General features: G+C 36.3%; 1 protein-coding gene across 1 annotated transcript in view; it reads left to right on the plus strand.

Moving 5' to 3' along the window:
* DCC (DCC netrin 1 receptor) overlaps positions 1–16,723 on the plus strand; it is a 1,088,896-nt gene that overhangs the window by 1,042,808 nt on the left and 29,365 nt on the right. Inside the window, exons 26-27 of the mRNA XM_070627604.1 lie at positions 4,034–4,189; positions 13,397–13,609. Of these exons, the coding sequence (XP_070483705.1) occupies positions 4,034–4,189; positions 13,397–13,609 (369 nt within the window). The remainder of the gene's footprint in view (positions 1–4,033; positions 4,190–13,396; positions 13,610–16,723) is intronic.

Here is a 16,723-nt window from a genome sequence, read left to right on the forward strand (position 1 = left end):
TTTCTCACAGCCTCTTGGACTGCAGCCCTAAGTTCCCTACAAGGACCTCACCACTGGATGCCAGCATGTCCTCAAGACATGACTCCTGGCTTCCATCAGAGTGAGTGATCCAAGAGAGAGAGCGCGCCATCTTTTTTTTAACTAAGTTTAGAAGTGACATACCATCACTTCTGCTGTGTTCTGTTGGTCACCAGGTCAACCCTGGCAAAATGTGTCAGGGAACTCCACAACGATGTGACTGTCATGTGGTGGACATCAATGGGAGGCATCTTAGATACTAGGTATGACACTTATTCACTACCAGGTGGCAGAACTCCATAATGAACCCAGGCAGTTTGACCTCAGTGCCTGAGCTCTTTGCCACTATGCTGAGAATAACTACAGAACACATATTTATGAGTGTTCATCCTTTTCCTAAAGGGGACTTTGGTAGAGTTCCTGGATAGTGATGGATGCCATTCAGTAATAATTGCTTGCCAAAGGATACCTGAAAATGTGAAAGAGATAAGAATATTTATCAAGGGCAATAGACAAATAATCCAGATTTTATGCAGGTCATTGTGGAGAAGAAATGGCAAGGAAAGGCAGTGTGAGAAATCATTTCACTTAAACTCTTTTCCAAATATTATCTTTATTCTTAAATTTTTCCACCTCTCCTTCTCAACAAATCTCTCGGTTCTTTCAAGTATCGTGTTGAGAAATATCTACGGAGGGCTTTATTTCTTAAAATTGTATCTTTAAAAAAAAAACTCTCTGCTTTAGGTTTCCTATAGCTCACATTTAGTGCTAACATTTTTAAGAATGTTATAAAAGTTTTCAAATATCAACATGCCCTGTTCAGGGAGCTAAGTAATTTGGTAAGGGAATTTCTACTTGAAAAATCTTTGTGCATCAGTGCGGGATATAAATTCAATTGTCAGAAATCTGTGTTAGAACAGATTTCTTGTCATATTTTGCCACAGAGCAGAGATTTATTGAAAATGCTTGATGATATCGCTCTCTGAGCTGCTTTCCATAAACAGAGCAGTGGAGTGAAAGCTTTGAATTGTAGTGTCCGTATGTGTGTGTGTGTGTTTGTGTGTGTGTGTGTTTGTGACTCCCAAAACTGACATCTAAGGAGAAAATACCAAAAGGCACTTCAGTGCATGGTGTTGTATCCAACTTACTCAGAATGATTATTTTTGCAACAACTACCTTGTAAGTTGTTGTAGACTTCTGTGCCCTTTTAGAAATGAATCATGGATCAAAACACCTCAAAACCAAAGCGTGGAATACTGACTCTTCTATTTCATGTCAGGGACTAGAAGAATGGGAATTTTCAAAATACAGAAACATATAACAGATTTATTATTTTTTAAAGACCTTCTATTATTTGCAAAGCTTTTGTACTTAGATTAGTAGTCAAAAAGCAAAACGCTTAGAAAGTAAAATTTCTTTCTTCGGTAACAAAAGCCTTGGAACTGGAATATAAATTTAGTCTCTTGGGTTCTCTCAGTTCTGTAATTTATAAATTTTGTGTCTTGCCAAAATATTTTATGTTTCTCCATTCAAATTTATTCAGCTTCGACCACGAGATATTTATGAAATTCTTTTTCTAAATGTATTATAAAATATTGGCTAAGTTCAAATAATAATAGTGATGAGGAAATATGCACAATTTGTGGAGTGGGTGCCTTCTATATCTAAGGGAGACTGTCATTGTCGCATTTATTTATGAGTAAAATTTGTCAACACAGGGAAGGATTTGCAATCTGGTGATCAACATAAATGACAGTACAATGATCCTGTTTGATCCATAAGATGGGTTAAATCATTAAGTTGACTGCCGCAGAGACTGGGATTTTGAGTTTTCTGAATACAGACTATGTTATCATATGACTTTTATTTACAAATATATTCAGGTCTATTATTATTATTATTATTACTATGGTAACTATACACTCCAGGAGGCTAAATAATACATTAAACCACTTAAAAAGTCTCCAGTGGGTTAAAATGACAGATTTCTAAATATTGCTTCTAGAAACACCTTCCTATTAACTCACTTGAAAAAATGTGCAGTACCTCTTGTGCTGTACTGTGAGACACAAAGACTACACAATGACCACCTCTCTCTTTAGGGGATTTGTTATCGTTTTGGCTGGTGTCTGGCTTGAATCTCTGATTCTCTTTAAAAATTTCCTTGTCATTTTTTTCTTTTCTTTTTTCTGCGTCTGTTCATGTGTTTGTATATCCACAATTTACTTTTTATAAAATACCTTTATTGAGGCGTTGTGCTGTATACCACTTACTCAGAAATTTTCATTCAATTCTTCCCAAAAATAATTTGGAAAACCTGTATCACCTCACACCTTTGTAATTTGACATTTAAAGTAGTTTGTTATAAAAATCTGTGAAAGATGTAATTTTTCTGGTATACCGCTCTTCTAAATAACTCCAAAAGCATGAAAATACCATAGCAACTTGATATCCACCGTAATTCACTTACAAAATACGTGAAGAAGCTCTTCTTTAACAGAGAAAAAGTTACATCACTCATGTTTCTACTTGAACTAGTATCTACATTTCACTTTCCCCACAGAATAATATACAAATGACATCTATTTATGTGAGTGTCTTTTATTGATCAGCTCTTATTCCTTTGCAGCATTATCTTTTTATAAACTGAAATTGTATGTTTGTATTATAAGCTTATGTAAACGTAAGTCTTTAGCTGCTATTTTTTTCTTCTGAGTTGAGTTAACATTACAATTAGTATTTAACCTACTTAAAAGAATTAGTCCTCATTGTGAAACCAATCAATCAAAACCTTTTTTTCTGAAAAAGCCTGACTTCGTTTTTCAATTCAAATAAGCATGTTCTAAATACACTGAAAAATAAATTCTGGAATGCAATTTTAAAAACTAGTTTACTAGAAGTAGCCCTTTTTATTTAAAGTGTTATATATTTAATATAATTACTCTGCATTTTAAGTTAAAAAATATTTTTTAAATCTACATATTGTTTCTAACTGATTTACAATATAATTTGTATGTGTGATTATGAAGTTGCTTATGTCAGAGGAATGTGACAGAAAAAGAAAGGTTTTCTCTTGGCAAATGTGCATGCCTGTGCTTCTCAAACTCCAGTAATTAGTATTATAGTATAACGAAAAATAATGTATATAACAGAAATAGCTCCCTTAGTTTCATAGACAGGAATATACTGCTGAAATTGATCATCCCAGTGGCTGGTTTAAATTTTATTTTTTGTTAATATGAAGTAGGGAATACTAAACAGCTTGTAAGATGATATAAGATGAAGATTGACTACAATTAGAGTAAATATTTTGTAATATGATATAATTGAATAGATATTGAATAATGGAATTGACAGTGTTCACTAAACCTAGAAAATATGGTGTGAGATATTTATCTGTGTGTTTAAGCCAGCATAACTAAAAAATGTTTGACATTCTCAGAAAATATCCAGTTACATTTAAATTTATGTGTCACTAAGTTGCACTGTTTTGGCTGTTTAAAGGTATTTTCTTTCTATTTATATATAAATCCTTATCATGATTATTGAGAATATACCTTACTTTTCTCTCTCCATACTACATCTCAAAAGCATTACATTCTTTCACAAAATTAACAGAAAATTCCCATTTCCTCAGCCCACTCTACACAATATATTTGATTTCTGAACAACCTAACATTCTTAATGTCGTTCTTACTTAAGGAGAAAGAATATGACAAAAACAAAACAAAACCCAGGAAGCCTTAAGGTGGCTTCAGGGTGGATTGTTTCTTTCTTTGAAACCATAGAAAGTTTAAACCTCAGGGTAAGTCTCTGTATTAAGGTGCTTGAGGAGTGAGCTTCTTTTCTAAAGTGAGAAAGGGACTTTCTCGAAAGAGAAGTAAGTAAAGGAACTTACAAGACACTATGAAGAGCGTGCATGGAGTTGAAGATGTGAAAATTGATCATTTCCTTTTTGCTTGTTAGGTAGATACATAAAGATTTAAAAAATAATCATAATATCTTTGTTTTGCAGCTGTTGTGAGCGCCATCCCTGTGCCAACCCTAGAAAGTGCCCAGTACCCAGGAATCCTTCCATCTCCCACGTGTGGATACCCCCACCCGCAGTTCACCCTCCGGCCTGTACCATTCCCAACACTGTCAGTGGACCGAGGTTTCGGAGCAGGAAAAAGTCAGTGTAATGATTTTCCTTTCTTTTTACTAAGAAGAAGTGAATAATACCAAGGATGTCTTGTCAAATGTGTAGCATTCTAACATTCTTATCCTTTGGAAAGATCGCTTTACCTGTGACCTGGGTACTAGAATTTTCTTTTCCAATGTCAGTCCTTTGGATCCTACTTATATACTCTGGGAGTGAGTCTCTTAGAGTCTTTCCACAGTACATTGAACTCACAATGTGGGAGTCCTGGAGAAACAGAGTTAACTGGTTCAGTAACAATGATGTGATGGGTGCTTGAAATTAAGATGTTTTGCTAACCAGGAAGTTAGTAATGAAATGACTATCCTCCAATATATTTTAAGTATCTGTGGGTTATATTTAAAGATGTCTCATTGATTCCTGTTGAATCAATACTTGGATGAATGCTTTAGCTTTCTTTAGTTAAATAAGTTAGGCAATACCTTTTTTATCTTTAAGAAATGATTGTTGAAAAAAAAAGATTTCGAGTAATATTTCATTTGTTTTATTTATTTTTCCAGCTTAAATGAGATGTAATTGACATGTGACATTGTGTAAATTCAAGGTGTAAAATGCATTGATTTGATACACTTATATATTGTAAAATGATTACCATCATAGAGTTAGCTAATACCCCCATCATGTCACATAATTACCATTTCTTTTTTGTGGTGATAACATTTAAGATCAACTGTCTTAGCAGCTTTCAAGTATATAGGACAGTATTATTAACTATAATCACTATGCTGTATGTTAGAACCCCAGAACTTATTCATCTTATAAGTGGAAGTTTGTACTCTTTGACCTACATCTCCCCATTTCACCATCCGCTAACCCCTGGTAATCACCATTTTAGTCACTATTTCTATGTGTTTGGCCTTTTAGATTCCACATATAAATAATATCATATGGTATTTTTCTTTCCCAAACTTATTTCACTTAGCGTAATGCCCTCCATGTACATTCATGCTGTTGCAAAAAGCAAGATGTCCTTCTTTCTCATGGCTGAATAATATTCCATTGTGTATATCTCCTACGTCTTTATCCATTCATCCATTGATGGACACTTAGGTTGTTTCCATATCTTGGTACTGTGAATAATGATGTAATGAACATAGGTCTGCAGATGCCTTTTCAAAATCCTGCTTTCATTTCCTTGGATATATACTCAGATCAGATAGTAGTTCTATTTTTAATTTTTTGAGGACCTCCGTACTATTTTCCATAGCAGCTGCACCAATTTACTTTACCACCAACAGTTCAAAAGCATTCCCCTTTCTTCACATCTTTGCCAACGCTTCTCTTGTCTTTTTGATAATAGCCATTCTAACAGATGTGAGGTGATATTCATTGTGTTTTTTTTTAATTTTTATTTTTTTCGGATGTACATCATATTTCAAATTCTGGATACATTACATCATGTTCACCACCCAGACACTAATTATAGTGCATCCCCTCTCATGTGACCCTAATCACCCCTTTTGCCCTCCCCCCTCCCCCATTCCCCAATGGTAACCACCAGTCCAATCTCCAATGCTATGTGTTTATTTTTTTTTTTGTCGTTTTTATCTTCTACTTATGAGTGAGATCATATGGTATTTGACTTTCTCCCTCTGACTTATTTCACTCAGCATAATACCCTCAAGGTCCATCCATGTTGTCACAAATGGCTGGATTTCGTCATTTCTTATGGCTGAGTAGTAGTCCATCGTGTATAAATACCACATCTTCTTTATCCATTCCTCCCTTGATGGCCACCTAGGTTGCTTCCAAGTCTTGGCTATTGTGTATAATGCTGCAATGAACATAGGGGTGCAAGTAGCTTTATGCCTTTGTGTTTTCAAGTTCTTTGGATAAATACCCAGCAGTGGAATAGCTGGATCATATGGTAGATCTATCCTTAATTTTCTGAGGATACTCCAAACTGATTTCCATAGTGGCTGTACCAGTTTGCACTGCCACCAGCAGTGAACAAGGGTTCCCTTCTCTCCACACCCTCTCCAACATTTGTTGCTTCCTGTCTTGTTAATTATAGCCATTCTGACCGGAGTGAGGTGATACCTCATTGTAGTTTTGATTTGCATTTCCCTGATAGCTAATGATGTGGAGCATCTTTTCATATGCCTGTTGGACAACTGTATTTCTTCTTTGGAGAAATCTCTGTTCAGATCTTTTGCCCATTTTCTAATTGGATTGTTGGTCTTTTTGTTGTTGAGCTGTATGAGTTCTTTGTATATTTTGGATATTAACCTTTATCTGAAATGTGGTTTGCAAATATCTTCTCCCAATTGTTAGGTTGTCTTTTCGTTTTGTTGATGGTTTCCTTTTCTGCACAGCAAAGGAAACCATCATTGTGGTTTTGATTTGCATTTCCCTGATGATTAGTGGTACTGATCACCATTTCACATACCTGTTGGCCATTTGTATATCTTCTTTGGAAAAATGTCCATTCAGTTCTTTTGCTCATTTTTTTAATCCAATTGTTTTTTTGCTATTGAGTTGTGTGAGTTGGTTATGTATTTTGGATATTAACCCCATATCAGATATGTGGTTTGCAAATATTTTCTCCTATTCTGTAGTTTTCATTTTTATTTTGTTGAGGATTTTCTTTGCTGTGCAAAAACTTTTTAATTTGATATTGTCTCACTTGTTTATTTTTACTTTTGTTGCCTTTAATTTTGATGTCAAATCCAAAAACATCATTGCCAAGATGATGTCAAGGAACTTACCGCCTGTATTTTCTTCTAGGAGTTTTACGGTTTCAAGTCTTATGCTCAAGTGTTTAATCTATTCTGAGTTGATATTTGTGTATGATGTAAGATGATCTATTTTATTGCTGTTACTGTTTTATCTATTACAAAACAACCTATCTCACATGAGTCCAGATTCCTTCTTTCACATATGACAATTCAGCTTTCCCAACACCATTTACTAAAGAGAGTATTCTCCCCTCCATTGTATATTCTTGCTTCTTTTGCCTTAAATCAATTGAACATATATGCATGGGTTTATTTCTGGGCTCTCTGTTCTGTTCCACTGATCTATGTGTCTGTTTTTGTTCCTGTACCTTGCTGTTTTGACTACTATAGTTTTGTAATATAGTTTGAAATCAGGAGGTGTGATGCCTGCAGCTTTGTTCTTCTTTCTTAAGATTGCCTTGATTGTTTAGGGTCTTTTGTGGTTTCATACAAACTTTGGGATTGTTTGGTGTTTTTCTGTGAAAAATGTCATTGGAAATTTTATGGGGATTGGACTGAATTTATAGATGGCTTTGAGTAGTGTGGACATTTTAACAATATTCATTCTTCTAAACCATGAGCATGTAATATATTTCATTTTATTTGTGTCTCCTTCAATTTCTTTCATCAATTATTGTTTTCAGTGTACAGATCTGTCAGCTCCTTGGTTAAATTTATTCCTAACTATTTTATTCTTTTTGATGCCATTGTAAATGAGATCATTTTCTTAATTTCTCTTTCTGATCATTCATTGTTAGTGTTTAGAAACACAACTGATTTTTGTATCTTGATTTTATATCCTGAGAATAGTACTTCATTTGTTTTAAGGAAGGTAGAAATGGAGAGAGACTCTCAAGCTATTATATGTACTCTGGTGATTTTTCCTATGCCATTTGACTATTATTTTTCTTTAAGCACAGCATTTTAAAATCGATTTTATGGCATTCTTCTCTTAGTTAAGGACAGGTGACTCAGCAGCTATGTGAGATAGGTTGTTTTGTAATAGATAAAATGGTAACAGCAGTAAAATATATTTGCAGGATAGCTATATTTTTTCCAACCCAACAGGGACAGCTCTAGGAAATCATAAATCGTCTAGATGTAGCAAGGTTAGAATTAAAAGGCATCAAAAATCTGCCAAGAGAGAATTAGATTTATTTTCCCTTTTCTCACTGCACACCATGTCTACAGAATAGAGTTGTGTGCAAAAACGCAAGGAAAAACAGTCCCCCAAACCATATTGAAGGAAATTAAATGAGAACGATGTGAGAAATCCCTCAACCCCAAATTTCCAAATCCCAAGACAATTAAGAAAGTGGTTCTAGTCAAAGAATTCAGAACCTAAAGTCCTTTCAAAATGATCTCTCCCCAGCAGAAAAGAGAGGTTTATAATTTTAGTTTGGTTTTCTCCTTATTGGATCATTCTTTACTCCTTTCTTTTGATTTCATCTATATTCTCTAACTTTAAAAGAAAGTGTAAGAAGAATGTGTACAATGACCTGCATCTGTTCACTACGGCAAGCCTGAGACAAGCCAAAGTTCACTACTTTTTTAAAATTAGTAATTAGCTATTTTATTTTCTTCATGCTGTGTTCCTGTCGTTTCTTTTCCTTTTTTAAAGGCATAGTCTCCTTCTGAAAATCCAGCATCCTATATACTCCTTCCTTTTTCTCTTGATTTGGTCCAGCAGGCAGAACTGTCTCACTGAATCGTGGGGAAAATGATTCCAAAAGTTAAATTTCAGTGAAAAAGAAAACAATAAATAAGCTGGCATAAAATTTGTTTTTATCTGTGGTTAGGAACCACAGATTTGTTTATATCTGTAGTTAAAGCCTCGTGTACCACTCTGGTGCAGGATGTTGTAACTGAGGCCGGCTGTGCCTATGTGGAGTCAGGGAAATGAGAAATCTCTGTACATTCCCCTCAATTTTGCTGTGATCGTTAACCGAAAATTGCTCTAAAAAGTAAGGTCTATTAGAAATAAATAAGCACATAAAGAAAGAAAAGGATACAGAAAAATCTAGTCTCTTAGTAAATTTTTTATTTTATTTATTTAAAAGTAAGGATCATTAAATAAAGGTCATAATATAACTATTATATCATATATAATATAAATATAAAAGATGTAATATAACCATTACATAAAGTTTTGTGAATAAAGGATTCTTAACAGTGTGATTAGCTTAATAATTTTTGAACATCATGTAAAACCAAAAGGCACGGACATTCTACTCCTGGCCAAGATTTCATAGATTTTTAAAATATACATTCAGTTACTCATAAAGTATTTTTCAGCAATGCTATGTGCAATGCAAAAGGAATAGGAACTAATATGCGTTTCTAAGTGATTGCTTCAAAAAGGAAAATAAATAAGTACCCTCTTTTCTAGGAAACTAAATATTCTCTAAATCACTGTCAGAACCAGTTAACTTCCAGCCATTCAGCATCGGTTTCTAAATGCCTTGGAGAACTCTAAATATCCCTGTTCTCTCTCAAGCAGAAAACATTTCATGACTCTGGCTGGAAATGTCTTATTAGTCACCTTGAGAAACAGCAAAAGGCACATAGGAAAAGAAAAATTTGACTGCGCCAAATGTGGAGACGCTCCTTCCTCCAAAGTTACCTGAAAGACCTTTAAGTTTTCAAGAACTGAGTGACTAAAATCCTGTCGCTCCCCCCCCCCAAGATCTATTGCTTTCTGAAGTCACAAATAAAGCTGAATTTCTCTCCTACCGCAACGAAAGGAAAGCTATAGGATACTGTCCATTGGCGTTACACACGTTCAGTGATCCATAGATAAAGATTTATATAGTTGTGATGGACAAATATTTCCTCTTCCTGCTAATGAACGGCAGTTCTGCTTTTAGTCTAAAGAGGCAAATGAGCTGAACCTGGGGAACAACCAGCAGCGCTGTATTTTGAAAACCTCAACCAATAGATAGTCTTGAGGCTTCATTTCTACAAATCACTAGAAAATTGGTGCCCCTATTTCTTCATCTTTGAAACAGGTAGGTACCAAAGAAAATTCGATGATTTCCACTATTCCTTTTAGTTCTGTCTTTGTTAGTAGGAAGACTGGTCGACTTTGTCCATGTTATTTTTCTGCTCCAGCTCTCCCCCAAATTGGAAGTCAACCAACAAATGAGACTTGACCTAGATAAAACCAGGAGCACAATGGAGTTCATGGATTTTCTCTAGGGTCTTTTCAAATATCCAAGCTGTAAGGAACTGAGGTTACACAGGAATATTGCATGGCACTGTTCTTCTGAGATTAATGAGTGAACTGAATTCTGAGAACTGTTCGTGTGTTGAAGTCTTTGCTTAGAGTCATTGGTGTGCTATATTTCTTTCAAATATTGCGATTTTAGATAGAAGAAAAATCCTCATTTCCATTTTTGTAATATTTTTGCTGGTTATTCAGTAGCAATTATTTATGTGTTGACATTAATTATTATAAAGTGCCTTGAGATTTGACTCTGCTGTGTAATTGTATGCTATTTGTACAATGAATTCCCACTATTTCATCATTGGAAAACGAGTGTCTTGCCAGCACATATTTGATTCTCACTTTACTCTGAATTGCAGGGAGGCCGCACATCGTGGGTGGAAGGAGGTTTTCTTTGCTTTCAGAGCTCTTAGCACAGCTAAATGTCATGTCACTGAGCCAGTTTGTTTCACTTAGGTGTCCTGAAGCTGGTGCCTGAACTGGCCAAACGGACTCATCTGAAATGAGAGCTTTTCTCCAGGGGAGCAGTTGCTACTGTGTTTGTTTAAGAGTTTTCACTGCCTTAAATGTCAGCCAGTTCTGAAAAGCCTTACTTTTCCTCCACGAAAAATATAAGAATTATGAATTGTCTGTGGAAAACCTGTACCTTGTCCACTGTATTAGGTATTAGGCAAAATTGTCATTTTGAACAAAATAAAAATAGGTCTTTATGGATTAGTGATGCATTCAGTCTCGAGAATAGCCCTCGCATTCCCACCTAGCACATTAGATTAGGCACTTTCTTTTTCATTATATGGTATATTAAGGATTGATTTCCCTAAAGAGCTGGTTCATCTGTGTCAAGCTACCATTACTTCCCTCAAAGTCAAGATCCAGACCGTGGTGTTCCCAGTGGGAATCATGACGACCAGCTGGAAACCCGGGGATGGAGGACTGGGCATGAAGAGAATTTTTGTTTGTAGAGATGCTGATTAGCAATGCCATTAAAGAGAATAGGAATGAGAGTGGCCCCCAAAATGAGTGACGTCATCAGAATTCATGTGAAGCCTGAGGTTTTTAAAAAACTAAATTTCAGAAGACTAAAAATGTGCACGTAAATTTTATTAAATCTATGATCACAATAATATTTCAACATGGATCTTTTTCATTTCAAAAATGTAGAAGAAATAGAAAAGGAAAATACGAAGGAAGGAATAAAGAAATAAAGACATCACAAAACATATTCTTTCTTTAATGGCTAAAGCAGTTTTGAAACTGTGATATGAATTTATTGCAATCCATTTCAACAGAGACAATTACTTAAGGCAGATTTCTGAGGAAAACTGTGAAATTTCTTCCCCTCAGGAGGTATTTTTAATATGATAATATGGACTCTTTAATAAAAACCATCCCATTGGCAATGAAGAGGGACCTAGATATAAGTTCCTACAGCTTCTTCTCCCTCTTCCAGAGCTGAGATAGAGAGTACTTTTATTTGGACCATTGGCTTTTGGTCATTTTTCCCTTTAGACCAAATATGAGGCCAGAGTAAAATCTGCATAATTTTCCTCATCTCTAAAACTCCTCTCTCAACCATCTAATTACACAGTCTTAATTAAACATAAGCACACAAATGCTCCTCTCCCCTTTACATTCTTACAAGCAGTTTAGCTCCTTATAAACACCTACCTGAAGCCCCCATGCCTTTTGCCCTTATCTGAGAACAATATCATCAAGGATTTGCCTTAACGATTTCCTTGCAGCCCACATTATAACCTTGAGATTTTGTAGGTGTGAGCCCCTCGCCTTCATCTTCCTGGCCTAGAGATAAGGCACTTCTGGTCAGTTTGTTGTCTTGATTAATTTTCCTTGTTTGAAGAAATCTTTTAAGTCTTTGCGTGTTTTTTAGCTCTCGTTGCTATGTGGCTATATTCTGTCCTCAGCCAACCCTACGTCTCTCCTCCTCCGTCTTTGAATGTGGCAAGCCTGAATGCTGCTCAGTGACCCAGAGGACCTCTAACCCTTTCTGAATATAGAAAAAATGAGTTTTAATATCAAATACCCTCTGAAGGCACATTTCACTTTTGCATATCTTTAATATTATGTCTTGATCTTTGGTATCTTTCATCTCTACTCCCTTCAGCATTATCAGATTTTCTTTCTATCTCCTCTGCCCTTTGCTGACCTCACTGAGCCTCCCAGAGAGTGGTCTCAAAGTTAGCTCACAAACTAATTATCTTGAAATATTTCCTGGTTAAAAATTCTCTTTCGAAAGTGAGATTTTATCATCTATAACTGCATTTTTTTCCAACTTACCCAATAGAAGTCTCTTAAGAAATGAATCATGAGCATACTCTTATTTCATCACCACTTATACCTACGATGCAGTGCTTTTCATTTGCAGTTAACTTGGACCTGTTGACTTTGAATGTGAATGAATAAAGTCAAGTCACAGTGTCCTTTGCACTGAGGACTGAGAATCTGCCTCACCAATAATTTAGTCTGACTCAACTGTGTTCTCTGGAGAAAAGGTGTGTTTCCATATAAAAAACTGTCTAATACCCAAAGGCTGTCACAAATGGCTATGCAAAACCTCTTCAACTATAGTAATCTGACTGAAAATTACAAGGTTTGCTACCAAAGAGGAAAAATTGCAATTCTGCATTCAGGCATCTTGTTCCAGCAGAATCATCTCACATATAACTTTTTAGTTAGATGTGCTTCTGTTTTGTTAGGGAAGATAATGATAGTGGTTATTATTTGTATCATTTTATTAGCAATGCCTTGAGCATCCGGTAACTCTGATTTGTTTGACAGTTGACATGGCATGTTTAAATCACAGAAAAATTGGCATATTGGCTGGTAGATAATAATGCAGCTGTAGCCGGGTTTGGTACATTGAATTTCACTGACATTGCTACTTATGAAAGGAAAAATAACTCTTTTTTCTCGCTTCATCACTTATGATTACAGGGCCCAGACAGTTTAGGCAATATAGTCAGTGCTGTATATATTTTACTGCACTCTCTGAAAGATATATCCCTGTCCTGGTGGATCTATTTCTTCTGTTTAAAGGAGCAGTGCTATCGTATCCCATAAACATAAGAGGATAGAGGAATAAAGATGTTCATAACTTGAAGAAGGGATTGGCCAGATCTTGGCATATTTCTCTTAACTTGTCCAGAGGCCCCTCAAGTGACTCAGGGAAAGCAAGTTTTGTCCTGGAATAATCAATGGCTTTTCTTGTCTCCATTGCAGCGGTGAGTGAAGGACCAACCACCCAACAGCCGTCCATGTTGCCCCCAACTCAGCCTGAGCATCCCAGCAGTGAGGAGGCACCAAGCAGAACCATCCCCACGGCCTGTGTTCGACCAACCCATCCACTCCGCAGCTTTGCCAACCCTTTGCTACCTCCGCCAATGAGTGCAATAGAGCCGAAAGTCCCTTATACACCGCTTTTGTCTCAGTCAGGTAAAGTGTGCACTTGTCCACATTTAAAATTGTTGTTAGGATTGGTGACTCTACTTAAGTGCATGAGGATTCCTGAGAGGCCTGGATGCAATATATCTTTTCAACACTGATTACGTGCTCAGTATGCTCAAATCTGTTATGGATACTTGTAGTACAACTCTCAAGTATCTGCCTTACAAGCAACTGGCTGGTTGTAGGGGCCTTTCATTCCTTTGGAAAGTTGTTTGTTAATCCTGATTACCAGTCCAGTCCTATTAATATATACTGTAGGTATGCCCACTGGAGAATGCTGGAAAATTTCCTGGTTCTTCAGTCTGCCACATAGATCCCAGGATTTAACACTAGACTCCAAGACTAGAGTTAAAGGTTCAAAAGCCTGCAAAACCACTTTTTAGAGAAATGCATTTAATCTTATACTTCTGCTTTGAGGCTTTCAATAGTCATCTTCCAGTGATTCTTATTTCAGAATTCCAGGGCCAAAAAAGAGTGGCAGAACCATTGTGGAGTCCAGCTAACTAATTTTAGAAATAAAAATTCCAAAACTTATATAGATAGGAAGTAACATCTCTTTGATGCCTTTCTAAGAAAATCAGATGGGAGAGATGAGAACGAAAGTCTCCAGTTCACAATGCAGTGTTCATGTTATGACCTCAGCTGGTATCCAGTGGGGCTGAACTAGAGCTCCTTTTTGGTTCTGTTGAGGATTAAAGGGAAGAAGGGGAGGCAGCGAGGGAGAAGGAAAGAAGAAGAAGAAGAAGGAGGAGGAGGAGGAGGAGGAAGATGAGGATGAGGACGAGGAAGAGGAGGAAGAGATAAATGAGATGAAAGATAGATCAATAGATAAGTAGATACATAGAGATAGAGAACTGTGTAGTGCTTAAAATTATGTGGAATATTAGAATAATTCTTAACAACCTCAGTATATCAGGCATAAGACAGTAAAGTTCAGTGGTTCCAAGTAACCAGAGGTGGCCCCCTCAATAGACAGAGGCAGCTGAAACGGCCAATCTGCCATCGTGTAAATACATTTGAGTAAGTTTCTGTTGCTCAGATCCATACCCACAGCAATTTTAGTCACTGATTAGTACATAAGCCTCATGATGACTAAAAAATTGGAAAAATAAGATTGCAATTATGAATATTACCTTCATAATAATATTAGGAATATATCTTGTTCCTAGCACCATATTAATTGATTTGTGTGCTTCACCTCTTGATATGCTTGCCATTCATGTGGTGTGTAATATGCATGCTCAGATGCCACGCCCGGGGAGCTGGCCTGAAGCACAAGAGGGACGGCAATTCCATCACTTGGGATGCACATTATACTTCAGGCCTGGCCAGGAAGGCATCCTCCCTGACACATAGGCTCAGCGCAGGTCATGACTTTATTTCACAGGAGATAGCCCTTCTAACCTAAAAGAAGCCCACCCTAGGATTTAAGCAGGTCTGTATGGCACAAGCCCCTCTCCTACCCCTCACATATAAACACTCCACACACATTATGAGAACGGGCTGCTACTTTATATTGCCCCGAAACTGTGAGGTCCTTGCTAATTGAGACAGGGACAGTTTGAAGCGAGAGAATTCATTTAACCAATTCCTATGTCAAGAGCGTGCTGCTGGTGATTGCTGGCTGCACTGTTGCCCACTGCGATACCGACCAAGGGAAAAAACCTTGGAGGAGACTACTATTCTGGATAGATGGCAAGTTAATTGCAACTGCTAACAATAAGTAAGCCTTACCCAACATGCTATATGATGGCGTGCTTCTGAAGACTTGTAGCATCACATTTGATCCTCAAAACAGCTTTGTGAGGGAGTCACTTTCTTAACCCCGTTTCATGGATAAGGAAATTGTGACACAGAGAGTTTAAGTAGCACATTGAAGTCTACGCAGCTAGCGAGTGATGCATCTTTTCCTACTCTTTTCGGTTGCAGAAAGTGTGAGTTTGAAATTTTATGAACTCATTAGTACCTCTTAGTTTATGCCTAACTTATTTACTGACTAAAACAACAATAAATTTTTTTTAAAAACCTATTAAATTAAATCATTCCAAAGCTGATAATAAGAAAACAATGGGAAACATGAAAGAATTCTGAGTTGAGGAATAGCATTTCCTCACAAGCCTTCTTCACTCACGTTTTAATGAGGAAAGGTAAGAGATTGAACTATTCTATACTGAAGAACACCAATTTTATAACATCAAAAAAAAAAAACCCTAAAGTGCCATGGTACTTTGTACTGTTAACTATCCTGTCTGCTTGGAAGTAAAGATTATTTTTTGGAGTAACTATGTCATACACAGTAAAAAAGTTGAAAATGATTTTCTGAAGATATTTTCAATGAAGATTTTATTGTGGTAGTAGTGTTCGGTTTGGAACACAAGGTTTAGAAATAAACCCATTCTCTGGCGATCCATGATAACAAAATGACCCCAAAGAACCCTAATTTTAGAAAGAACGTCAGGCAATAGACAGAATAAAGGACTGGTATTGTCATTTGCTAGTTACTGTTTTCTTCTAGTTACAATAATGCAAAAGCTGCCTCAAATTCTGACACAATGTAGCATAAATGAGTGTATTATGTCTTTAAAAGATGGGAAATAGAATCCGTTCTTCTGTCTCTGCACCTATTCTCTCAAAAAAATAAGTATATCCGAAGAACCATTCTCTGATCTAATGTCATGTGGGCAAGATCTCATTTTCTTTTATTCCATTGTACATTTATGAGGCTTCTTTTGTTTTACTATTGGTCTTATTTTTATTCGAACAATTTCTTACAAGCCATCTCTTCTTTCATATTTTCCATATGTCTGGCTTAAGTTTTGGGGTGGATTTTATATTTTTCATAGTTCCCCCTTAAATGCCACCCTCCCCCACTCACCTCGAGGCACTCCTCGCCATCGCTTTGGCATTATTAAATGCCTTTCCCTTTCATGTTTCTCCTTCATTGTCTCCCTGTGATTCCTGTTCATTTCATAATGTCTTACCTCATGATTTTCAAATAAGTGCTCCCTGCATTGCTCCTGACACGTGGTAAATAGTCTGCTTTTAAGAAAGGGCTGATGTTTACTTATTCTAATAGAAAAAGAAAATTAGCAGACTGACAAA

Source organism: Equus przewalskii, chromosome 7 (genome assembly GCF_037783145.1).
Source record: "Equus przewalskii isolate Varuska chromosome 7, EquPr2, whole genome shotgun sequence".
Taxonomy (NCBI): Eukaryota; Metazoa; Chordata; class Mammalia; order Perissodactyla; family Equidae; genus Equus; species Equus przewalskii.